Source organism: Pelophylax lessonae (assembly GCF_965119305.1).
Source record: "Pelophylax lessonae genome assembly, chromosome: 4".
NCBI lineage: Eukaryota > Metazoa > Chordata > Amphibia > Anura > Ranidae > Pelophylax > Pelophylax lessonae.
Window position 1 is genome coordinate 59,097,629 of NC_138771.1, and position 27,230 is coordinate 59,124,858.

The 27,230-nt window shown below is 41.5% G+C and overlaps 1 protein-coding gene across 2 annotated transcripts in view; it reads left to right on the forward strand.

The window, feature by feature from the left end:
* Nucleotides 1-27,230, forward strand: part of TTLL13 (tubulin tyrosine ligase like 13) — a 92,886-nt gene that overhangs the window by 23,658 nt on the left and 41,998 nt on the right. For both annotated transcript variants that reach the window (XM_082253224.1, XM_082253223.1), the window contains exons 2-10: nt 4,451-4,730; nt 6,089-6,129; nt 6,256-6,374; nt 6,474-6,604; nt 12,118-12,274; nt 16,307-16,450; nt 17,208-17,293; nt 18,654-18,879; nt 24,589-24,770. In XM_082253224.1, the coding sequence (XP_082109350.1) occupies nt 4,471-4,730; nt 6,089-6,129; nt 6,256-6,374; nt 6,474-6,604; nt 12,118-12,274; nt 16,307-16,450; nt 17,208-17,293; nt 18,654-18,879; nt 24,589-24,770 (1,346 nt within the window). In that variant the 5' untranslated portion in view covers nt 4,451-4,470. The remainder of the gene's footprint in view (nt 1-4,450; nt 4,731-6,088; nt 6,130-6,255; nt 6,375-6,473; nt 6,605-12,117; nt 12,275-16,306; nt 16,451-17,207; nt 17,294-18,653; nt 18,880-24,588; nt 24,771-27,230) is intronic.

Below are 27,230 nucleotides of genomic sequence, written 5' to 3' on the forward strand. Positions count from 1 at the left end.
CCCCCCCCCCCCCAATGCCACATATTGAAGTGGGGTGTTATTTAACAGTATAATTTTCGAAGAGTGTCTTTTAGTCCTGCAAACATTTGGCCTCCTTTGCTGTGTAAACTGTGCTACTCACAGTGACAACAGTTACTGGCCAATTATTTGTAGAACTGGTGTAATAAACCTGTGCCCCCCCCCCAATGCCACATATTGAGGTGGGGGTGTTATTTAACAGTATAATTTTCTAAGATTGTATTTTAGTCCTGCAAACATTTGGCCTCTTTTGCTGTGTTAACTGTGCTACACACAGTGACAATAGTTACTGGCCAATTATTTGTAGAACTGGCGGGCTGACGGACCAGCAGATAGGGAGGACAGGCAGGCAGAACTTGCATTGCACAAGAGGTACAAAGCAGACTGCAAATGTATCAGGAGCGAGCCATCAACCATGTACAGTCACATCTGGCGCTCCCAGGATGCCGGCACATGGCTTTGCAGTGTGGGCTTTTTTTAATGTGTCCGTTGCTGACACCAGTGTTGCCATCTGCAGCCTTTGCAGTCAACGCATAAGACGCGGTAAGCCCAACACTCACCTAGGGACAACCGCCTTAAGAAGGCACCTGAAATCCCATCACCAAGCCCAGTGGGAGCAAAACTGTCAGAACCCACAAAGCCACACTCCATGCTCTCACCGTCCAGCCTCTTCTCCTTCTCCTTCTCCTGTCTCCTCACAGTTATCCAACACTCCACCTTCCATGATGCCGTCGTCACATTGTTCTGGAAAAAGGCAGGCTTCTGTGGCTCAAATCATGTTGGAGCGTAAAAAAAGGTGTCCGACAGGTGTCCGACTACATCGGGTTAACGGCCGATGTGGACGCTCTGAGGAGTGATGAACCCCTGGACTACTGGGTGGGCAGGCTTGACCTCTGGCCAGAGCTTTCATAATTTGCAAGCGCACTCGCCTAGCTCATGACAGTGTAGACTACCTCACATTTATAAAAATGAATGAGGCATGGATCTCTGAGGAATTCAACACATGTGACCAGTAGACCAGGTTTCATCGAAATTCCTCATGCCAGGCCACAAATATCCGCCAGACCGCCATCCACCTACCCACAACAATTCCTGGTCCTTGGCTTCGCTACATACAGCGGCATAAAAGGCATTTCATGTCCATTGAATGGCAAATTTTTGGGGCGAAGTTCTTTGCTGTCAGCTCAACCCATGTGAGCTAATTTTTGCAGCCTATACAGGCCGACACTTACTTGTGTATACTGTGAACGGCTTCTGTACCTCTAGCCATCATATACTAAGTTCTTTGCTGTCAGTTCAACCCATGTGAGCTAATTTTTGCAGCCTATACAGGCCGCCACTTACTTCTGTATACTGTGAACGCCCACTGTACCTCTAGCCATCAAAAACGAAGCTCTTTGCTGTCAGTTCAACCCATGTGAGCTATTTTTTGCAGCCTATAAAGGGCCGCCACTTACTTGTATATACTGTGAACGCCTACTGTACCTCTAGCCATCATATACTACGTTCTTTGCTGTCAGTTCAACCCATGTGAGCTAATTTTTGCAGCCTATACAGGCCGACACTTCCCGTTCTCTGTACTGTGAACGCCTACTGTACCTCTAGCCATCAAAAACGAAGTTCTTTGCTGTCAATTAAATCCATGTGGGCTAATTTTTGGGGCCAATACTGGCCGAGACTTATTTCTGTATCCTGTGAAGGCCTAATGTACCTTCAGCCACAGAATACTACGTTCTTAGCTGTCAGGTAAACGCATGTGGGCTACTTTTTGGGGCCTGGAATGGCTGACACTTACTTCTTTATCCAGTGAATGCCTAATTTTCAGACTGGAAATGAAAAACAATGGGTCTGTAAAGGTTCCGCCAAATTTTGGAATGGATGCGGACCCATTTTACAGATGTGTGAATGGACCCTATATGTATTAGACAATGTATTTCCCGGCTGCTGTCAGTTCTGGCTGATTTATGAAAAAAATATATATATTTCTTGCTGTAAAAAAAAAAAAAAAATTTAGGGCAACTTTTTCAATTGCAATACTTCTGTTATGACATTGTCCATGTGCTGGGACTATTTGTGCACAGCTAGTACGTGTTTTGTGGCTGCAAATATGACCTAAAGGTTTTTAAAGTTCGCCTCCCATTAAAGTCAATGGGGCCCGCCGCGAACTCGCGGTTCGCGGACTTTTGAGAAAATTTGCGGCTGGCGTTCGCGAACCGTCCCGGCCGATGTTCGCCCATCTCTACCTGGGACTGTCAGTTTTGGGTCACTCGATCCCTGTGATAGCCTCTGATTGGCCATCACAGTGACAATGATATTTAACTGTGAGCTCGCCCCTGTGTTTACTTCTTCTGAATGAACAGAAAGATACATTGTTTCTTCTTGCAGGAGAGGAAATGTAAACAAACCCAGGTATAAAAAATAAAACCATCATAAAAAATTAAAGAAAAAAATAAGATCAAGTTTTGCCAGGGTTAGTGTTAGGCTCAAGGTTGGGGTCAAAGGTCACTCAGAATATTTTAGGTAAAATGAAAAAAAAAAAGTTTTAAAATGCACACCGCTTTTTCTGGGCTGTACTATGGGTACAAACAACAACTAACATACACATATGTGGTATCGGTGCAATCATCAGAAGCAAAATTTATTTTGGGTTGTTCTTGGGTGGTAAATTTTCATAATAGCAAAAAAATATATACAGCTACATTTAAAAAAATATATATTGTTTACTATTTTGGGCCAGTTTTCCTTTGGTGATGGAAAAATAAATAAATCTGGAGATATCCATTACCATTTACCACCAAAAGAGAGCCCCATTGTCCTAAAAAAAACACTGTATAATCCACCTGGATAAACTAAGTAGTTGTGAAGATTTGTACAGTTTTACTAACGCATGTCAAAGTTGCAAAATTGTGTTCAGAAATTTAGAATTGTTTTACCCTTAGGCGTGAAGGGGGTTAAAAAAGCATGTTGAAGCAATAGGCGCTTTAATGTGTGTTTAAGTCGAAGCAAGTATAAATGAACCCTAATTGTTCCCCTTGTTAGTATTATTTGTTATGTACATTGGCGCATAAAATCAAGATAAAATACAACTCATTAGTATAACAATAATGATAATCCCAATTAAACCTGAATTTGAGCCAGATATAAACAAACCAATTTTTGAACCAGATATGGATTAATTAATATAAGCGGTTTAGATTTAGTTTAGATTAATTTGAAGGTATTTTTGCATAAAGTTGGTAAAAGTACCTAAATCTCTCTTGATATCAGCTTCATTTAACCCCCTGTATAATACCACCCAAATGGACAAAGAGAGAGTCACAGCACTCTTACCTAATCAGGCTCTACTGCTTAGCATTATGCTAGGTAGTTACGTAGTTAGACTGGAAAACGACATGTCTACTGAGGTTAACCAACAGTGCCGTGCTTCTGAGAGTTTCCTGAAAGAAGGAGCAGCCACTGCTCTCTTGTCCATTCACAGGCTGCTGTGGCTCTTAGATCTGCTCAGCAACATGTTATGTAGAGAGGTCTGAGGGAATGTAGGACATGACTGCTGGCTGGTGAGGTGTATTGTACATGGGAATTACAAATCCTTTGGCAGGTAAGACATATGCCCTCCAAGGGACTTGCAACTGAATGAAGGTTCAATAAGTTGTTTATTATGGTCAACGTTTCAGTGGGATACAGACACATTTCTCTTGGGGCCCACCAAGAAGTTGTCCATAATCAGGGGCAGACTGGAAACTTTTGGCCCAGGGTGCAAGTACAAACCAGAGGCCCATGATGTAGCGACTCGGCCCCCCTCCTACTCTCCTTCTTCCCATCCTCCTCCTGACCCCCATTCCAAGCTGAAGCCCTGCTCCAAATACTCTCTACTTACCGGCTGAATACGGGTTCCCGACCTGGCCAGCAGGGGGCGGTTGGGGGGAGCTGGGGGAGCTCGGTCAGGGTTGGCCGGGGGAGAAGAGTCTCCAGTTCGGCATGGAACCAGCCTCTACTCGGACACAGTTTACACCATCCATTCTGGGGGGAGGCCTGCGCTCTGTCCTTGTCATCAACCCGCACTCAGTAGGTCAGTGGCAGGGACATTTTACTTCTCTTCACCAGGAATCCTTTAGGCCTGTCTGTGGCAGAAGCAGCGCAGCCTTTTTACAGGGCATCAGAGCAGCCCAGGGGGCAATTTCCCTCCTGCCCCCTGGCCCAGTCCTCCCCTGACCATAATAGACACTTTTTTGATTCTTCTTCCGGTTGCATGTGCCGTGGAGTGCACCTGTTTTCTTCTTGAAATTCTACATAGCTTTATTGGACCTGGGCTGCTATTTCTAGAAGCGTGGTGGCCCACCTCACATTTTTTAGTATGTTATTTTCTCAAAACACAATGAATTTTCATTTGCTGATCTAGTATTTCGGCTTAGAAGATTTCTATATTTTACAGCTTGAGTGTTTCAAGGCAGTATGAAGGTTGAATCCCGTGTTGGTAGTGAATCAGACGAGGACTCCGGAGATGATGAGGAGGATGAAGAAGAATCCGAGAGTGAGAGTATAGGTGACACCTCCGCATTAGATGAAGAACCTATGACATCAAATGTTGAACATAATATTGAGCAGAGAAAAAACAAAGATGAAGAGGAATTGGAGAATACTACAAAAAATACAGTAACTGAGGGAAAGGTGGATAAAACAGACCAATCTAAAAAGAAAAAGAAGAAACACAGGTATGTGACTGATAGCGGAAGGTGTTACCATGTTCTTATAACATTGTTCTGGTATTTGGATGTTAAATAGCTTCCTCCACTGTGCTTGAATAATGGATGTAGTTTACTGTTAATGAGACACTCCAGAAGGACGTAAAGATATAGGTTTAGACTACCTTAAGCTGTACTCAGTTCTCCTATTGCAGTTAACTGTGTAAGGGCTACAAAGTAATGAATATCCATCTCCATGAGTAAGTGGAAAGAGTTGAACTCTTTCCTAGACAATCTTTTTCAATTCTGTAATTGTTGCCTATACAGTAAAGCCTTGGATTGCGAGCATAATTCGTTCTGGAAACATGCTTGTTATCCAAAGCACTCTTATATCAAAGCAAATTTCCCCATAAGAAATAATGGAAACTCAGATGATTTGTTCCACAACCATTTATTCATAAGTCCTTCAGTTTATAGTCCATAGAAAAAGATTAGAGCATTGCGATAGGTTATATAACCATAAAATGTCCATCCACAAATACCTGCTTCCACAAGGGAATTAGAAGCAAAATCCAGCAGGAGCTACAGAGTATCAAAGAGAAGAGAGACGCCTCTAAGTGTGGCAATATGGTTCAATTTAATGAAGGTACAACATTTAGCAACTCACATGGTTGATGAATAAAACAGGCACATCTAAGTATGCAGGCATCCGGGGTAAAGCTGTCCACATAGACTATCTTCTGCACCGCCGGCTGCCAGTCTGTAATCCTGACCGGGAAGACCACCCTGCAGTAAAGAGATCTGAAAGCGAGGGGCAGCATGGAAGGGATGACGTAGATGGCGGTGCGGAGGATGGTCTATGTGGACAGCTTTAGCCTGGATGCCTGCATCCTTAGATGTGTCTGTTCCAATCATCAACCATGTGAGTTGCTAAATGTTGTACCTTCATTAAATGTAACCATATTGCTACACTTGGAGGTGCCGCTCTTCTTATTTATACTCAGCTGGAACTTGAGGCTACAAGACATCGCTTGTATATCAAGTCAAAGCGCTCTTAAACTAAGTTACTCTCAAACCAAGGTTTTACTGTACATGTGAAGGCAGCCATTGTACTTATGCCATATATATGTCGAAAGTTCATCAACTGATGAATATTCAGATACAACAGGAGGGCCCCCTAAAAAAATTAAGTAGTGAAAGCATTCCGCTATACATCTACTATGGTCAAGTTTAGGAAAGGTGATACTGACTGCTGCTTTTGTATATAAAGATTGTAAATGCACCTAATGTGAAACAGCTTTTATTTTATTATTGTCAATGCTATCACTATTTTAGAATTCTAAATCATTAGTACAAATTATTGTAAAAATCCTATTTCTTATTTGTAGGGTAATTGGTATCAACTTAACACATTGCAAGTATGAGAGTGGTAAGTAAGTGTGTCCTTCTTTCAAAATGTGACTGTTTGCTGTAAAACTGATCCAGTGCATTGTTCTTATTCTACTTTTATGTTTATTTATGTATGTTTCCTTTTTTGCCTATGTTTGCATCTCAGTGCGGCGTGCTTCACGACTTAGTGGACTGAAGGAAGTTGGAGATGATGAAGAGTGGACAGTTTACTGGACAGACTGCTCGGTCTCACTGGAGCGTGTAATGGAGATGAAGAGGTTTCAAGTAGGTCCAGTACATAGTGATTTCAGTGACTCCTGGTTAATGGTTTATTAATATTTTCCTTATATAAATGTATATTTTTCACATTTTATTTATGTACAGAAAATCAATCACTTCCCAGGAATGAGTGAGATATGTAGAAAGGACTTACTGGCAAGAAATATGAATAGACTGTTAAAATTATTTCCAAAAGATTACAACATTTTTCCACGAACATGGTGCCTTCCTGCTGAGTAAGTATCACAGTTTACTAAGTGGGGCAGGAATCCAGTAAAATAGAAAATTTTTATTAAAGTACCAGTCTACGGAGGTAACTTTCATTAATCTAAATCAGTGGTCTCCAAACTGTGGTTTGAGGGCCAGATGTGGCCCTTTGCTTGCCTTTATCTGGCCCTTTAGATATCATTCCTCCTACTAATACGAGATTCTATTCTTACTACTGACACCAATGATGAGGCACGACTCCCTTGACTGACACCAGTGATAGGGCGCTATTCATTCCACTGACCCCCAACAATGGGGCACTATTCTTTCCACTGACACCAGCAATAAGGCATTATTCCTCCCGCTGACACCAAAAAAGGGGCACTATTTTTTCCCTGACACCAGCAATGGGGCACCATTACTCCCACTGACACCAACAGTAGAACATGATTCCTTCTACTGACACCAACAGTGGGGCACTATTTGCCTCACTGACACCAACAATGGGGCATGATTCCTTCCACTGACACCAACAAGGAGGCAGTATTTGTCTCACTGACACCAACAATGGGGCACTACTCCTCCTGCTGTCACCAATGACTGGGAGCTATTCCTCCCACTGACACCAGGTATGGGGCACTTTTTCAACCACCAATATTAATAAGGCACTATTTCACCACCTACTGACCACACGTGCCATTTACGTTTCTTACTATCAAGCCTGAGGCATTATTTAATCCCACTGATGCCTGGGTATTTTCTACTCCCATTGGCCACAGTCTGGCCCCCTAAAGTCTGAAGGACAGTAATCTGGGCCTTTGATTAGTACGTTTGGATACTCCTGGTCTGATTCAATATTTGTTTGCTATGGGTTGCTGGAGGTTTACAATTTGAGCACCAATGTACAATATAAGATACTGGCTTTTCAAACGATGGTCATAAGCACATTGCATAAAGCAGCTATTCTCCACCAGGGTTCAATGGAGCCCTAGGGTTCCTCCAGAGGTTTCTAGGGGTTCCTTGAGCTGTGGTTTGTTGCAGGGACGTGCATTGAGGTCAGTAGCTGGTGAGGCACTGGCTAGTATTGGAGCCAGATACAACCCCGCATTATTTAGTGAATAACCCCCCCCCCCCCCCCCGAACGCTGTGAGATTAAAAATGTATTCTTCAGCCAATTGGCTTACGCTTAAAAACCTGCACGTCAGGGCGCAGGCAGTCAATCCGATTTCTCCAGACAAATAAGCGTCTGGAAGGAAAGGAAGAAGGAAAGGAATCTATTGGACAGCAGATTTTTATTTTTTATCTCTGCATTCTGTAACAGCCCTGTAAATGCTGAGATTTCACTGGTCAAGTACAGGGCTGTTACATAATGCAGAAATAAAAATGACACTGTGCACTATATAGCTACCAACAGTCCTGATTTTATTAAAACAAGTCCTTATATTGGTTAAATTAGTAAACTATGAGAACTAATGAAAGTGCCATATATAATCTATATAATGAAAGAATAGAACCTGAACCATTCTCTGATTATATAGATTTATATTATAGATAGATAGATAGATAGATAGATAGATAGATAGATAGATAGATAGATAGATAGATAGATAGATAGCAGGGGAGGACTGGGAAGGGGGGCAGGGTGGCAATTGCCCCCTTGGCCACTCTGATGCCGGGTAAAAAGTCAGCACTCAGGGCTGGATTAATGTAGGGGCCAGACACTGTATACAGCTGCCGGATCGCCGCTACACAATGTTATATTTGAAGAGCTGCAGCGGAGCAGTATGAGTATGCAGAGTACCCTCCTGCACCCAGCCGGCACAATACTAACACAGTCACTTCCCTGTCAGGCAAAACGATCTCTGCCCGTCAGGAGCTTCCTAGGCCCCGTCTGGCGTGATGTCATGTATTTTTGTTAAACCTCCTTTGTTGCTATTAACCTTAAATTAAGTTACCACATTGCATCATGTTTGTCCTGCTTCATAACATCAATATCTGTTATAAAACCAGGTTGGCATGGATGGTGAACTGATTTGATGGTTCAATGGGCCACTTGACTGGACTTGCCCCCCAGGCCTAATGCTGCCAGCCCTCCCCAGATAGATAGCTAGATAGATAGATAGATATAGATAACACCTTAGTAGTTCTCATAGTTTACTAATTTAACCAACATAAGGACTTGTTTTAGCATATGTAAACGGTGTTCAAACCACACAGTTGAGGTATTCGCGCGAACGTTGGAGCAAAATCAATAATTCTAGCTCTAGACCTCTTCTGTAACTCTAAACATGTAAAAATTAAAAATGGGTGTACTTGCACGCTGGTATGTGGTGCTATGAGACTACAAAACTAGAAACTTACAAAGTGGATCGCTCACACCTATACACACTCACAATTCTGTGATGACAGACATCGCATGTGATTTGGAGCGCACTGCTCCTAAAATCACATGCGATGTCTGTGCGATGCAAAGCCAGCCATACAGACTGTATGGCTGAATTCACATCTGAATCGGGCTGAACACGCACAGGACCCTTTTTTGGGTCCGCATCAGAATCGGATCACATGGTGGTTCACACCAGTGCGATCTGATTCATGTGCGAATTGTCAGTTCGCACTGCGATATGCGAGCTGATCTGGGGGTGTCATTAATTTTGTATTGACACCCCCAGCGATTTGCATATGGCAGTGTGAACTGCCATGCAAGTTCAATGCGATGCAGGAACCTGCAGTGGATTCGCAGGGTTCCCGCATCGCAGAAGTGTGAACCGGCACTAAACATGTATCAATGTGCAAAATTGTGTTAAAAAGTGTCCTTTGGTATGAATTTGCTTGCATATGCTCAATCTTTCATAAATAGGCTTGTGTTCACATATCCAAACGACTGTTTCCCTAATTAGTGTTCACCACTATGTGCTCCAATCATCCACATACATTAGTGATAATCCCCTCCTCAGATGTGCCCTCACCTGGGGGATAAAACCAACCAATGGCCTATATGCACTTTTGTCCCTCCCTGGGGATCTATTTTATACTGTTTCATTCCTTTGGTGGCAATATATCCCTCTGAGGAAGCCACGTGACCCTGTGACGTAACACGTAGGGGAGGGGCCAACCTGTCGTAACGCTGAGACGCCCATTGTGAGCATACCGTGGAAATACTGTCTGATTGTCTTATACCAGCACTGTGAGGACTGAATGCTTTTTACAGTTTGGTGCACTCTAAGGACCAGGAAAATGTGAGTGTTTTTATATTTAGTGTTTAATACATCGGTTGTTTTAAAACATAAAGCACTATCTCCAGCTTTCTCTCTTTATGATTTGGGTGTATGGAGATAAGTGTAAGAGAAGGAGGTTTTCCAAAATCAAGATTGGCATCTGTAAAAAACTTTAAAGCTTCGCCTATGGACATTTTTAGGTACTGAAGTTTGGCGCCATTCCGCAAGTGTGCGCAATTTTAAAGCGTGATATGTTAGGTCGTTGTTTACTAGGCGTACCGTCATCTTTCACATTATACAAAAAAATCAGGTAAACTAGCGTTTTTTTTTTCATTTTTATTCGTTAAACATTTAAAAAAATTGCTGCGCAAATACCGTGTGACATAAAAGGACCACCTCTTGATTCCCTAGGGTGTCTGCTAAATATATATATATATATATATATATATATAATGTTTAGGGGTTCTGAGTAATTTTCTAGCGAACAAATTAGGGTTTTTACATGTAGGAGAGAAGTGTCAGAATTGGCCTTGGTGGCAAGTGGTTAATTACCATAAGAAAGTAATATACAAATAATTATTATATATTTTTTAGAGGAAATTTTACTATATTTAAAAAAAAAACTGTACTCAAGCAGGTAGCCCAATGGACAAATTAGTGAAGTTTGAAGTTATAACTTCAAACCAGTAATTTCACAGTAAATAGATAAATAATAAATTATTATGTTATAACATATAGCATAATAATATATTATTTTGCTTGATTAAGTAAGTACCTTTTCAGAAGCAGCAGATTCTTCCTCTAAACTGAGTGAAAAAAACATGAGATTATGGGTAAAAACTTATACACCTAAACCCATGTTTTTTCCTTGTAATTCTGGGAGGGCTGGGCTGAAATAGAGCATTTGTCTTTTAGAAATATGCCCCCTTCTTTGACACAGCAGTGAGAGGAGAGCCTTCACTGCAGCTTTTTTATTGGATAGCTTGGACCAATGGTGCTTTATCATTGGTCCAAGGCTCCAAGCTGTCCATTGAGCTCAAGAAACCAGAGGCACTGTGAGCTCATCCTCTCAGTCTGCCGCAAACAGATTCTGAAAGACTGAGCAAGGAGCCATGTATCTCTGGAACCATATTTTGACCAGTGATGGGGTAGGACTGTAGGTACCTACCCCCCAATTTGGGGTCTCTGTGACCCCAAGTCGCCGAGCTACAACCCTCAAAGCTCGATCGTGTTTTTTTTTGTTTTGTTTTTTATGTTCATGGCAGGTGAGACTCTGCCTCCGCTGACTGCATGTCCCTGGTTAGTTGACCATCCATGTATGGTGCCTGCATAATTCCTTGACCATTGTCAGTTGGCAAAGCCAGCATCATGACTCAAATACTTTTTTAGCTGTCTGTAAGTGGCATTCTGAACACCAGTGTAAGACGCCTTTTTGCCATTGATCATCAAATAATTGGATTTAGTAAGGGTTTTCCGAGAACTGAAGTTATTTTAGGAGAAAAAAAGTTGAGAAAGGCTGGCATTAGAGTAATAGACCTGTTTGGAAAATCCCATGTCTTTCATATAATTATGAGTGGTCATATTTTACGAGTATGCATTAAAAATCTTTTAAGGACCAAGTTTTAACCTTCGTAGAAATGAAACTACTCTACAGGATCTGTCAAAAATGTCCAACTGGGTATAATCTACATTATTGTGGCAATGGTCTCCTTAGACCCAGTTGTTATATAAATGTCAAAATCTTTGAAAATATGTTACTAAGGTATATTGGTACTTTAACATCTAATGCCTCGTACACACGCAACGACTGTTGGCCGTGAATTTTCGGCCACCGTCCGATCGGCCGATTGTCGGCTTGTTAGTATGATGCTTCCGACAACCGACTGCGACTTTTCGGCCGAACAAAATCTGGTGTGCATGCTATAAAATTTTTGTTGGCCGTCAATAGAACGCCCGATTTTCCGTCAGTCAGTACAGATTTCGGCAGACAAAAATGTGATGAGCAAGACTGGGCATGCTCGGAGAAGAAAAAACACACGGAAAGTAAACCAGCACATGACATCACTTCTGAAGTTGTTTTTTGTTGCCCGAGAAAATTTGTGTGCAGTCTAGAGCACATTTCAACCAACACAACAACACTGGACAAAAGACGGCCGATCGGTCGGCCAACAATCGTTGCGTGTGTACGAGGCTTTACTGTTTCTCTTGTTGCTTAGTTTAGATTGCTTAGAATATATATATATATATATATATATATATATTAGGTTTTATTATAAATCACATGAGTGTATTTTTCCTTGTGTCTACTTGTCCTTCTACTGCAGTTATGGTGATTTCCAGGCCTATTGCCGCTCAAAGAAGAACAAAACCTATATCTGCAAACCTGATAGTGGCTGTCAAGGCAAGGGCATTTTTCTCTCTAAAAACCTGAAGGACATCAAACATGGAGAGCACATGATCTGTCAGCAGTACGTCTCCAAGGTAACAGAGATCACCTATTCTGTATACAGTACACAGCAAAAGTGAATATTGTACTGATGTATGGCCTAGTTCACATGGGGAACTGAAAGAAGGCTTTGTAAAGCACCCCAGCTGCTTTTCAAAGCAGTTGCCAAATTCTTCAAGGCCTGATTCAGATGTCCATGCTGTTTTTTGGTGTTTTAAATTCGAAGTTTAGCCAAAACTAAAAACAGAAAAATCAGCACAAGGGACATAACAATAGTTAGTTCCTCATGTTACTTCCCCTGCTTTCAGTAGAAATCGTCCTATAGAAATCTGTCCTACCGCCCCCCCCCCCCTTCCCCACTGCCATACTACAGCTACTGTGCTGTCGGAAGCTCTCATTAAGAGAGGGAGCTCGACTATGCCTGTCCTTTCCTGCCGAATCCGACATTCATAGAGGCCATATTACAGCTTCTATGAATGGGAGGTGATAGGTGGATGATTGATAGCGTCACCCCCTTCCAGTCATTTTGAATGAGCTGCCAATGCACACCAATGTGTATCGGTGTAACCTCGCGCTTATGGTATTGTGCAAAATAAATAATTTAAATAATTTAGAAAAGTGTCTGTGCAATCAGAAGCTGCTTGCTGCAAATTAAAGTGCTAGTGCCCTTTAAAATAATGTGAACCCAATGTTGCAGCGCTGCTTAAAAACTAAATCGATGGGTTAAAATAAATATGTGAACTTGTGCAAATGTGCAAACATGTGCAAAGTATACTGTGCAAATCTCGCAAGATCACGCAAACAATACTACAAATTCATGCATAAAATATCAAATTCATATTAAATCATAAAGTCCATATATAATGTCCATCAAGTGCAGATAAGGTGCTCCTGTGCTTTACTGTGCGCATGGATGGGGATGATCCCCTTGTGGTTTTCTACTTACCACAATCCGCTCGGTATGAAGCATTCAATAATGTGTTGCTGTATAGACTCAGTTTTCTGTAACAGCCTGGAGTTCGTAGTGAGATCCTTATTGGTGGTCCTTTAGGTATACCCGAGTTCCCTCATGGAAAAGAAAGGCCATCCATAGTGAAGAACGTTTGAACAATTTTTATTGAGAACAAGAAAATCTACTCACAAACATGTTAAAAGTGAAGGCATATAGGTCTCGGCGCGGTGGTTCGCTGCTCCCGCAGCGTGCTCTTCACCGGCCGGAAGTGACGTCAAGTCCGCTCAGCCAATCGCTAGACGCGTTTCGCCATCCAATCACGGCGTCTTCTGTAGCTCACACCAATGCAGAGAACTTTGGGTATGCACTCGTTTTTCTAATGAAGACCACCACAATGCATCGTAATGCATTGCCAGGCATTATGGTTTGTTGCAATGCAGTTATGTTGACTGTGCATCAGACTGGAGCAATGGGGGTGCCTTTCAGAATGACATAACGCCATAACACACATTACTCGAACGTATAAATCTGAATAGGTTGTCAAGGTACTTGAAAATGGCAGAAATTGTACACATTTTCTTCCTTAAATACTGTGAGCAGGACTACAATAAACATAAATAATTTTTAGCTTTTCCTTTTTAGTTCAGTATTTATTTTTGCATATAATCAGCATATTTTTGTATTCTCCTTTGAGCCGAGAGGTGGAGCTTTAGTCTGTTTTTTTAACATGTTTATATTTTTCCCTCTGTTAAAAAAAAGCCTGTTATTGACTCATTGCATTGACTGGCGTTCTCTCTTTAGCTAAGTCATGAACAGTGTGCGTGCGTGTATATATATATATATATATATATATATATATATATATATATATATATATAAAAAAAATTTAAGTTGAACACTCTCTCCATTAACATTGACTATTTTTAATCCTCCTGCTAGCATTAGTATATAGATAGGAAAGTATATCATATTTACTTGTTTTAAACTTTTTTTTTTTTTTTTTTTACATTTCTTCAGTTACTTCCTGGTTTCCAGACCTAGGCAAATAATGTCATAAATCCTTGGAGTTTTCAGGAGGGGAGGAGGGATTTTCTCAGCTAAGCACATCCCCCTGCCTGCATGCCTAAGTAAAGGCAGATGGATTCCAGGAAGTAAATGGGTGGGTTTGCTTTGAGAATGATAAATGAATTAGAGTTTTATGTTCGTGGTGCTCAGATGCAGTGTAGTTCCACCTTAGAAAAGTGACACTAAATCTAAAACATTTGATCACTTTCATTTGACTTTGTATTGCTTCCTCCCCAGTTTAGGTCACCCTTTCTCAACCTTTTTACCCCTAAGGAAACCTTTAAATTATTTTCAGATCTGGGGGAACCCCTGGTAAGATTAGTCCATTAGGGTCATTGGGAAAATGCCAGTTAGATTGGTGATGGTAAGTCTGAAGAATGCTTACAGGGGTGGCCAGAATGACATCCCTGCAGTTTTGCTGCTGGCTCTGCCAAGTGGCATTGAACCTGGAAGTATGAAATTATGCAAGCACCATTAGATGGGAGGTCAAGTATGCACAGCTCAAGGAACCCTAGTTGAGAATGTCTGTCTGGTTTAGATGTTGCATGCAACATTTGGAACACTACACTTTTATCAAATGTTTTGTGTACAGTGATATATATATTCGGCTTCTCGGCAGCCAGGTCTTAGCGCTGTGCAGCCGTATATTTGCGTGCAATAGCGCTCCCAGCACAGTGACCGGTGGCTCACAGAAAGTTCCTGATCTACTTTTGCGATCGAGACTTTTCTGATCATGTGACAGCTAATTACAGCGGTCATGTGGCCATAAGCCCCGCTCTGCCTCCCGGCATAGCGAACCCCTTAAAGGGTCGCAGCAGCCGGCGCCAAGGGGTTAATTTAATGGGTAAAGCATGGTTTGCATGACAGCCAAACAGTTAGCATTTTTAGTTAACAATAGCAGCAAGAAGATAGCTAGGGCTAGAATAGTATGATGAACCCCCCCCCCCCCCATAATAAAAAAAGCGCTTAATAAACAAACTACTAATTACCTCCATGCAACCAACCACGCCTAAGAAATTATTTTACTTCCTTCATTCTTTCATAACATTATTACCTGGGTGTGTAAAACAGTTGCTTATGAGCTTTCAGAAAGCTGCTGATAATTTCCTGCATCTGAATTAAACATGATGGTAATGCATCTCAAATCGTGTTAAACACATAAGGGTCGATTTACTAAAATTCAGCTCATTGAATAAAGTAAAGCCTTTCTGACCTGATTAATCCAGTCATGTGCAAGCAAACATTTTTCTTTTATTTTCTTTGCACATGAAAAGGTATTCTTTACAAAGTGATTTTTTTATTGCATTCACTAAGCTAATATTCTCTACTCTTTTCGCAAACCACCCCCATAGACAGTGGCAAAACTACCAGGGTCCCAAGGGTCGCATTTCCTCCACTGTGGGGGGGGGGGCTTCCTAAGATGAAAGGAAGTGGGCCAGCTGTAGAACATGTTAAAGGGTCCCGCTGTGGGACTGTAAGGCTGGGTTTGCGACCCAAATTAGTGGGACTTGCTTGCAATTTTTGTGATTTAACAATGCGGTCTATGACACTGAAATTGCACTAAAGTTGCAGAAAAGTAGTGCAACAACCTTTTTCTTGGTTACTGTGACTTGAGTTGCAGTGATTACGATGTCACCCATTGAAATGTGTTTTGACTTGTCAAGCAACTTTAAGTATTGCAAGTCGAATGATAGGTCGCAGCACTGTGAACCAGGGCTTATAAAGGGTCCTGTGGTGGGATTAAAGGACCCCAGGATCTGTGGGAAGGGCCCAAGGACAGATGAGAAAGGGCCCCAGTGGTTAAGGGAGCTCTTCACGGTTTCTTGCATTGGGGCGCTGAAGGTTCTAGTTACACCTCTGCCATAGAGTGTTTGTAAAGCATTTAGATACATTTCAAATCAGGTGTCCATGTAAACTAGCCCTGTTGTCTACAATTTTTGTTAGTAGTCCGTATCATTCTAAAACTTTTTACTGTCTTATATTATGGAAGATCTCTGACTCTGCTTTTAATATGACATGCCCTGCATTTACATTTTTTTTCTCCGTACAGCCATTCCTCGTCGATGGATATAAATTCGATCTGCGGATATATGTGCTTGTGACATCTTGTGAACCTCTGCGCATTTTCATCTACAAAGAAGGGCTGGCACGTTTTGCAACTTTGTCTTACACAGAGCCTAGTCACAGCAACCTGGTAAAGAGCCTTGTAACATTAATCAGAATGGAACATTAAAGTGGCTGTAAAGCCTCATGGTTTTTCAGTTTATTGCATTCTATATATTAGGGTGAAAAACCTTCTGTGCTGCAGCTCCCCCCATACCCCCCCCCCTCTTTTTTCTTATCTAAGTTTGATTCTATCCAGAGAGCATCTGGAGATCAGCTTTAAAGATGTCAAAGTACAGTTTGCTTGATTCATTTAATTTTATTTGATTCAACAGACTTATTTATCTTAACAAATATCAAGCATTGGTCCTTTCCATTAAGACCCCGTTCACACTGGGGCGATCCGACTTGCCGGGGCGACCTCACAGGTCGCGGCGCGCAGCTCGCACCGCGACCTCGGAGCGGCCGGCACGGACTTCATAACATTGAAGTCAATGCAGGTCGCTCCAGGTCGCCCCAAAGAAGCTCCGGACCCTTTTTCTAAGTCGGAGCGACTTGTGTCGCTCCTATTAGAACAGGTCCACAGCTTCTCTATGGCAGGCGACCTGCGGCGACCAGTCAGGTGACCAGGTCGCCTGACAGGTCGCCCCAGTGTGAACGGGGTCTAAGCATACCTGGCAGAAATGTTATACTTTCCCTTTCAAGAGAAGGTTAAACCCAATGGAATTTGCTTTTTTTTTTTGCCCAGTCAATTATGCAATGCTGTAGTTACCCTTATCTTCATAATTATGCTTTCAGCCTACAAATAAAAAAAATATTATTACTTAATTATTAATATCATTTGACAGGACGATGTCTGTATGCATCTGACCAATTATGCAATCAACAAGCACAATGAAAATTTTATACGGGATGATATGACAGGCAGCAAAAGGTGGGTATCGTAACAAAAAGACATATAATAGATACATACAAACTAGAATTAGTTGTTTAAAAAAAAAAGATGTAATCAACCAGAAAATGTTTGAATTAAAAAAAACAGAACTTGGTTAATTATCTGTCCTGTAGAGCAAGCCAGTATGGCATAGTCTTCATAAAACTCATCCTATGGAAAATACATATGGGATCATCTGAGTGAGCACCTCTGCATGGGGTTCTCCTGGTCATAGTCTGTAAAAGTATACCCCATACACTTGGTGAGCACAGGCATCAATACTCATTGACCTTTTGTTAAGCCCCGTACACACGCAACGATTATCGGCCGACCGATCGTCCGTCTTTTGTCCAGAGTTGTGTTTTGTTGGTTGGACTGTGCCTAGACTGCACACAAATTTTCTCGCCCAACAAAATTCTACTTCAGAAGTGATGTCATGTGTTGGTTTGCTTTCTTTGTGTTCTTTCTTCACTGAGCATGCCCAGACTTGCTCATAAGATTTTTCCCTGACGAAATCTGTACTGACTGCACGAAAATCGTCCTTTGTGTTGACGGCCAACAAAAATTTTATAGTCTGCACACCAGATTTTTTTCGGCCGAAAAGTCGGAGTTGGTTGTCGGAAGCATCATACTAACAAGCCGAAAATCGGCAGATCGGTCATCGGACGAAAATTCCCTGCCAATTTTCGACACGTGTGTACGAGGCTTTAGATGCACGTTGAGTGCTGCAAACTTCCTTTTTTGTGCTAAATGAAGAAATTACTTAGGGAACAACATCAAAAGGATTTAAGAGCAAACCCATAGTTGTTTTTAGGTTGCTGGCCTCAAAAATTTAATCTATGGAACCAGTGACTTGATTTCATAAAGGGGCCCCAACCCCCCCCCCCCCTTTTTTTAACAGAGTAAAAAAAAAAAAAGTTTGTGTACAGATACGGATTTCCTAATAGGCCTGGGCCTACAGACGCTAGAGGAAAATGGGTAGCTTTTCTTGTATAGTTATTGCACACACAGGTTTTTCTATGAGTAGAACCACAGTCATCTTAAATGAGCTAATGTGTCATTGTTATAATATACTTGTCAGGTACAAACGTCCAATAAAATGAACAAAATGTTCTATGTAAAGGAGGTGATCCTAGCACAGGGATATGATTGGGTCGGTTGGGTGGCATCGTATGTGTGCCTAAAGGCTCCAGTAATGGAAATATGACCCTGCTTGTGCCTATTGAGCCATCAACCTCAGTACACCTTATCTCCACCAGGAATCGTAGAGGGATCACAGGCATCGGAAATGAATGTCAAACTCCACCTTTGAAGCCTATATTTCCATGATGTTTTTTTTTTTCCTTTCCCCTCAAAATAGGAAACTCTCAACACTATGGAGATGGTTGGACAACAACAAATATGACACAAATAAACTTTGGGAGGATATTGAAGATGTCATTATTAAGACTCTAATTTCTGCACATCCTATTTTGAAACACAACTATCACACTTGCTTCCCAAACCACATTGCTGGCAGCGCATGCTTTGAGATTCTTGGTTTTGACATTCTCCTGGATAAAAAGTTAAAGCCCTGGCTGCTAGAGGTAAAAGAGTGCATGCGATACTATTATTAGTAGTAATAGTGGACAAATAGTCAGAATATTTATATGTGCTATGTAGATTTATACGCAGAGTTGTATAAAGTACTCGAAACCCATACTTGAGTAAAAGTACAAGTGCTCTATCAAAAAGTGACTTGAGTAGAAGTACTAAAGTATTCAACATTTTTTGTACTTAAGTATTGCAAGTAGTTTTTTAAAAAAAAAAATGCTACTCAAGTACTGAAAGTAAAAGTACCAGTAGTTTTGAAAAAAAAAATTGCTACTCAAGTACTGAAAGTAAAAGTACAAGTACTGTGTTATGTAGTTATTAAAGAAAGAAGTCAAACGTTTGAACATCATATTGTTTTTTATTATTTCAAATGCAGCTTTTATTTATACATACAGTAGCTTTTATTTTCATATGCGCTGATAATACACATGTTTTGAGCTTCATGAAACCTGCCATCTACTGTTCTGGCAGTGGTAATTTTTATAATAGTAACGAGTAACTATGCAGCACAAATAAAAAATATTGGAGTAGAAGTATTGAAATCATTGAAAAAAATGTAGTGAAGTAAAAGTGGAAGTAGGAGAAAAAAATTCTACTCTAAGAAAGTACAGATACCGCCTTTCGGTACTTAAGTACAGTAGTGAAGTAGTTCTACTTAGTTACTATACATCTCTGTTTATATGTAACCTAATCATGTCATTCTACCTGTGAATAGTGAATAGTTTCACAGTTTTTCTGTCCCCTTCATCTCTGACGATCAGTGCTCTGGTTTGATATGGCATGGCTACCCTACTTCCCAGGGAGCTAACATTGCACTAATACAGTACCCTGATCAAAGTGGCCACTGGAACCCAGAGAACACATCTGGTTTGCAGTTTGCAAACATAAGAAGGCACTCTGGGCAAATATACAGTTTCAACATCCTTTGGATGCCTATTGTTATTGCTTCGCTTATGTAGAGGTACTCTTAAAGTAGTAGTAAACCAGGAAAAAAATCCTCTCCCTGCAAATTATTGTCATAATGTGCTAGTATGCATCATACTAGCACATTTTGAAAGCCTTATCTGAAAACGAAGCCCTCCAGCACCACGCTGTCACCGCTGACAGGGCTTCCATCTTCACCCGGGCCTCCTTCCTGGTTCACAAGCTGCGGCCGCTTGACTGGCCAAGCCGTAATGACATGACTCCCGTGCATGCGGGATTTACGGCCGCGGCACCACTTTCTCTATGGATACACATTAAAAATCCTGCCTGTCCGCCCATTTTCATTCCTAGCCTAAAGTTCCACTTTAGGTGGTTCTAAAGACTCAAGGTTTTTTACCTTCATACATTCTTTTCTACAGTTAGGTCCATATATATTTGGACACAGGCACAATTTTAGTTTTCTTTTCAGGTATTTACCAAGACCTATTCAAGGTATAGTTATATTATGGATATGGGCTGAAAGTACACACTCTCAGGTCTAATTTTTAAGGGTATGTACATCCAAATAGGAAGAAGGGTTTAGGAATTACAGCTCTTAACAGCCATCCCCCCTTTTTCAAGGGACCAAACGTAATTGTACAGTTGAATCAAAAGCCGTTTCGTGGCCAGGTATGGGCTACTTCTTCATTATATCTTCATCAATTAGGCAAGTAAAAGGTCTGAAGTTGATTCTAAGTGTGGTATTTGCATTGGAAATCTGTTGAACCTACATCATGTGTTCAAAAGGAGCCATCCATGCAAGTGGAACAGGCCATTGTAAGGCTTCAAAAACTAAACCAATCTATCAGAGAGATAGCAGCAACATTAGGAGTGGCCAAATCAACGGTTTAGTACATTATGAGGAAAGAAGAATGCACTGGTGAGCTTAGCAACTGTAAAAGGCCTGGACATCCACGGAAGACAACAGTGGTGGATGATGGCAGAATCCTCTCTATCGTAAAGAAAAACCCATTTACAACATCCAGACAAGTGATAGACACTCTCCAGGAGGTGGGCGTATCATTGTCAAAGTCTACAATCAAGAGAAGACTTCAAGAGAGCAAATACAGAGGGTTCACCACAAGGTGCAAACCATTCATAAGCCTAAAGAATAGAAAAGACAGATGAGACTTTGCCAAAAAAACATCTAAAAAAGCCAGACCAGTTCTGGAAAAGCATTCTTTGGAAAGATGAAATCAATCTGTACTAGAATGACGGGAAGAAAAAAGTGTGGAGAAGGCTTTGAACCGCTCATGATCCAAAGCATACAACGTCATCTGTAAAACATGGTGGAGGCAGTGTGATGGCATGGGCATGCATGGCTTCATGTGGCACTGGGTCATTGGTGTTTATTGATGATGTGACAGAAGACAGAAACAGCCGGATTAATTCTGCAGTGTTTAGAGAGATACTGTCAGCCCAGATTTAGCAAAATGCAGCAAAGTTGGTTGGACAGCTCTTCATAGTACAGATGGACAATGATCCAAAACACACTGCAAAAGCAACCCAGGAGCTTTTGAAGGTAAATAAGTAGAATATTCAGCAATGGCCGAGTCAGTCACCTGATCTAAACCCAATTAAGCTTGCATTTCACTTGCTGAAGGTAAAACTAAAGGCAGAAAGACCCACACACAAAGAACAACTGAAGACAGCTGCAGTTAGAGCCTGGCAAAGCATCAGAAAGGAGGAAACCCAGTCTTTAGTAATGTCTATGGGTTCCAGACTTCAGGCAGTCAATGGCAGTAAAAGATTCTCAACAAAATGTTAAAAATGAACATTTTATTTATGATTTTATTCACTTGTCCAATTGAACCGGAGCCCCTGAAAATGGGGGGACTGTGTATAAAAATGGTTGCAGTTCCTAAAATTTGTACTTGATATTTATGTTAAACCCCTTGAATAAAAGCTAAAAGTCTGCAATTCAAATTAATTTGGACTGTTTCGTTTTAATTTTATTTTGGTGGCATACAGAGCCAAAAGGTATGAAAATGTTGCCTGTGTCCAAAAATATATGAACCTAACTGTATATAAAAACAAATCTTCTGTGAAGCCCCCCCCCCCCCCTCCAATACTTACCTGAGCCCCATCATAATCTGTTGTCAGTAACAGCCAGTAAGTCAATGAGGAGAGAGAGGGGGAGGAGGCGAACCGTGGCTTTGTGTTTGAATAGACATGCAGAGCAGCGGCTTGGGAGTGAGCCTGCTTGGGTGCCCCATAGCAAGCTGTTTTCTCTGGGGACACTTGGCAGGAGGGAGTGGCCAGGAGGGACGGAAGATGCAAAATTCTCATGCTGCAAATCACCCATTTCTGTACGTTTACTGAATGGTCTGCTCAGAAATATGCCAAAAACATTTATTTACTTACTCATATTTCAGTGATTACCAAGATTCAAAGTGTGTGTGTGTATGTATATATATATATATATATATATATATATATATATACATACATACTGTATACAGGTGCATCTCCTAAAATTAGAATATCATCAAAAAGCTAATTTTATTTCAGTAATTCAATTAAAAAACTGAAACTTCTATATTGTATATAGATGCATTACACACAGAGTGATGTATTTCAACCATTTTTTCTTTTAATTTTGATGATTATGGCTTACAGCTAGTGAAAACCCAAAATTCAGTATCTTAGAAAACTAGAATATTACATAAGACCAATAAAAAAAAAAGATTTTTAATACAGAAATGTTGGCTTACTGAAAAGTATGTCTATGTACAGTATATTATGCACTAAATACTGGGTCAGGGCTCTTTTTTTGCATGAATTACTGCATCAATGCAGCGTGGCATGGAGGCGATCAGCCTGTGGCACTGCTGAGGTGGTATGGAAGCCCAGGTTTCTTTGATAGCGGCCTGGAAAATGAAATCCACATCTCCATAAAGCTGGTCAGCAGAGGGAAGCATGAAGTGCTCTAGAATTTCCTGGTAGAGGGCTGCGCTGACTTTAGACTTGATAAAACACAGTGGACCAACACCCGCAGATGACATGGCTCCCCAAATCATCATGGACTGTGAAAACTTTTGCATTTCATTTGCAAATCAAGGTCCCAGAGTCTGGAGGAAGAGTGGAGGGGCACAGAATTCAAGAATCCAAGTTGCATGAGGTCCAGTGTCGAGTCAAGTTTCCACATTTAGTGATGATTTGGGGAGCCATGTCATCTGCTGGTGTTGGTCCACTGTGTTTTATCAAGCCCAAAGTCAGCGCAGCCCTCTACCAGGAAATTCTAGAGCTTTTCATACTTCCCTCTTCTGACCAGCTTTATGGAGATGCTAATTTAATTTTCCAGCAGGACCAAAATTACCAATACCTGGTTTAATGATCATGGTATCCCTGTGCTTGATTGGACAGCAAACTCGTCTGACCTAAACCCCATAGAGAATCTGTGGGGTATTGTTAAGTGGAAGATACCAGACCCAACAATGTGAATGAGCTGAAAGCCATGATCAGAGCAACCTGGGCTTCCATAACACCTCAGCAGTGCCACAGGCTGATCGCCTCCATGCCATGCTGCATTGATGCAGTGATTCATGCAAAAGGAGCCCTGACCAAGTGTTGAGTGCATACTATACTGTACAAGGACATACTTTTCAGTAAGCCAACATTTCTGTATAAAAAAATTTTTTTTTTCATTGGTCTTATGTAATATTCTAATTTTCTGAGATACTGAATTTTGGGTTTTCACTAGCTGTAAGCCATAATCATCAAAATGAATAGAAATGCTTGAAATAGATCACTCTGTGTAACGCGTCTATATAAAATATTTGTGTTTCACTTTTTTAATAAATGAAATAAATTAACTTTTTGATGATATTCTAATTTTATGGGATGCACCCGTGGCAATAGGGGCTGAGGCATAAAATATTTTTAAAATGTGTTATTATGGACCTTTTTAAGTTCCAAAGAAGAACATTTTACTATTTTCTCTTTATAATTATGTCTAAACCGCAAATGGGAACATATTTTAATTAAAGTGGTTTTAAAGGCTCAAGGATTTTTACCTTCATGCATTCTTCATGCACTCCTCTGTGTAGTCCCCCCAATACTTCCCTAAACACAATCTTCCTCCAGCGATGTGCACAAGAGCCTCGGCTCTCCGGGGACTCTCCCTCCTTATTGCCAGTGAGTCAGTAAAGGGAGAGGGGGCGGGGCCGAGCCGTGGCTCTGTGTGTGAATGGACACGCAGAGCCATGGCTCAGGAACGAGCCTGCTTGGGTGCCCCTGTTACAAGCTGCTGGCTATGGGGGCACTTGGCAGGAGGGAGAGGCCAGGAGCGCCGGCGAGGGACCTGAGAAGAGTAGGATTGGGGCTGCTCTGTGCAAAACCACTACACAGAGCAGGTAAGTATAACATGTTCGTTATTTAAAAAAAACTTGCCTTTAATATCACTTTAAGTGCTTAGTGAGTTACAGTGATGTTTAATCCCTTTCAGGATCAACAGGTATGTTTTAAAGTACTTGCCAAGAAAAAAAGAAAATGCAGCCACTACATTAAAGGATTGATGAGCTGCAGTACAAAATATAAAAATTTTCTTCTTAGATTTAAAGAAAAAAAAGAAATCTTTATAAAAGAAAACACACATCCTTACACTACACTAAAACAAGGCTATCAGTTTTTCATTATTTACTGTAATAAAAAATGTGTAGTGTCAGAATTAGTTTAAGTGGGTTCCAGCATTCTGAGATACTTTTTTTGTATACTAAACTTTTATTCTCCTGGTGTAGGTGAATCATTCACCAAGTTTCACTACTGATTCACGTCTGGATAAAGAAGTAAAAGATTCCCTTCTATTTGATACTCTTACTCTGATTAACCTCCGGGCTTGTGACAAAAAGAAGGTTATTGAGGAGGATAAACGTAGGGTGAAGGAACGTTTACTTCAGCGTAATCTCGCTAAGGAGGCCAGGTGAGAATGACTGACTGTTTTCTGATGAGCATCCACAACCCTCCCAAAGACTAATGGGCATCCATGACTACCTCCTACTGTCCAGGACTTAAAGCGGAGTTCCACCCATTTTTAATACGTTGGATTACATAGATGTATGTAATCCCCTTTAAAACGACTTTTACCAATGGAAACTTTTTTTTTTTTTTGCTAGTAAATACCTTATTTTCTTGTTTATTACTCCTCTCCTCACTTCCGGGTCCGATCGGCGATGACGTCATTCGGCGATTCGCAGTGTGTGCTGGGATGTATTCCATTCCAGAAATCTCGCAGTATTACCCAGGAGCTGAGCTGTACTGTGTGTATTTAGGCCGTGACCTGCCCTGCCTCCGCCCCGTCTCCACCTCGCCTCCTCTCAGTGAGTTGTACTGTATGCATTGTATTCAGGCCGTTCTCTGCCCCGCCTCCGCCCCGCCTCCTCTCAGTGAGCGAGGACTGAAAGCATTATATCCTCACTGAGCTCACTGAGAGGGGGCGGAGGCGGGGCAGAGCACGTCCTGAATACAATGCATACAGTACAACTCACTGATAGGAGGCGGGGCGGAGGCGGGGCGGAGGCGGGGCGGAGGCGGGGCAGGTCACGGCCTGAATACACACAGTATAGCTCAGCTCCTGGGTAATACTGTGAGATTTCTGGCATAGAATACATCCCAGCACACACTGCGAATCGCCGAATGACGTCATCGCCGATCGGACCCGGAAGTGAGGAGAGGAGGAATAAACAAGAAAATAAGGTATTTACTAGCAAAAAAAAAAAGTTTCCAGTGGTAAAAGTCGTTTTAACCACTTAAGCCCCGGAGGATTTTCCTGCTAAACGACCAGGGGGTATTTTGCGATTCGGCACTGCGTGAATTTAACAGACAATTGCGCGGTCGTGCGACGCTGTATCTAAACAAATTTGGCGTCCTTTTTTTCCCACAAACAGAGCTTTCTTTTGGTGGTATTTGATCACCCGTGCGATTTTTACTTTTTGCGCTATAAACAAAAAAAGAGCGTACATTTTGCAAAAATAACAATATTTTTCCCATTTTTTTATATGAAATTCCCCAAAAAAAAATGTAAAAATCAAAATTTTTTAAAATTTTCGGCCAATTTGTTTTATGCTACCTATGTTTGGTAAAAAAAAATCGCAAAAAGCGTATTTTGATTGGTTTGCGCAAAAGTTATCGCGTTTACTAACAAAGGGAAAGATTTCTGTCATTTTTGGTGTTTTTTTTTTTTAACGTGTAATGGCGGCGATCTGCGATTTTTTTTGCGGTACTGCGACATTGGGGCGGACAGATCGGACCCTTGACTGACATTTTTGACACTTTTGGGGTTACCAGTGACATTTCTACAGTAATCAGTGCTATACATATGCACTGTTACTGTAAAAATACACTGGTAGTGAAGGGGTTAACTTTATTTGGGAGGGAGGGGCTGTGTGTGTCCCTAGGGGCGTGCTTTCTACTGTGATTGGCTGTGGCTTGAGCTGTAAGGACACTGATCAACGGATCTACATAGTAGATCCATGTGATCAGTGTTTTTACAGCGAGGAGAATGACAGGTGGCTTGTTTACACAAGCTGCCCGACATTCTCCCTCTCCCCCGCCGAGTGACCGGCGGACATCGGGTCCGCTGGTCACACGCGCGGGGGGGTCCGTGACCGCGCGGGAGCAGGAGCGCGCCTCCACGGGCGCGCGCTCGCTCCCCAGAGCCTCACAGGCGAGCGACGTAGACCTACGTCCCTCTGCCTGTGAGGGGCTGACTGCCGCAGTAAATATACTGTGAGCAGTCGGCAAGCGGTTAAAGGGGATTACACACATCTAAAGTTACGAAAATGGGTGGAACTCCATTTAAGCTATAGCCACCCATTGGGTTTAGGAGTGTGTCATGTACTCCTGGTTTTAGGACAAAGCAATATCATTTTTAAAATCCTACCTAGTTTTTCTAATTACACTGGATTTCAAAATATGTTCATTGATGTTGCAAGCAAATCTATTTCAAATTCCTAAAAATTCCTTGTTTCTACACTTTATGTTTTATGCACCCAAAACCATGTTTTTAACTGGGAACTTTTTCGTCCATCTTACTTATCCCAACGAAAGAGTTTAGCCAATTGTGCTGTTCTCTGCTATAGGCTACGATTTATAAATAGCAATTGTATCAGTTCTCTACATACTGTTTCCAATTAGGGATGCCACAAGAGAAGGGCGCACCCACCTTGTGCATTACCACTTAAAAGTTTATTCAAATGAAAGAAGGGTAGTGTACAATATACTCATAAACGTAGCATATAAACAAGCATATAGGAAATGGGCACCGCTCGCTTCCAGGACACTTCTCTACTGCTGGATAGCGTGATGGCGTCCTCAAAACCTGATGTGGCTTACGCGTTTCATGGGAGGACCCTCTTCCTCAGAGCCAAAATTGCCACCCGAG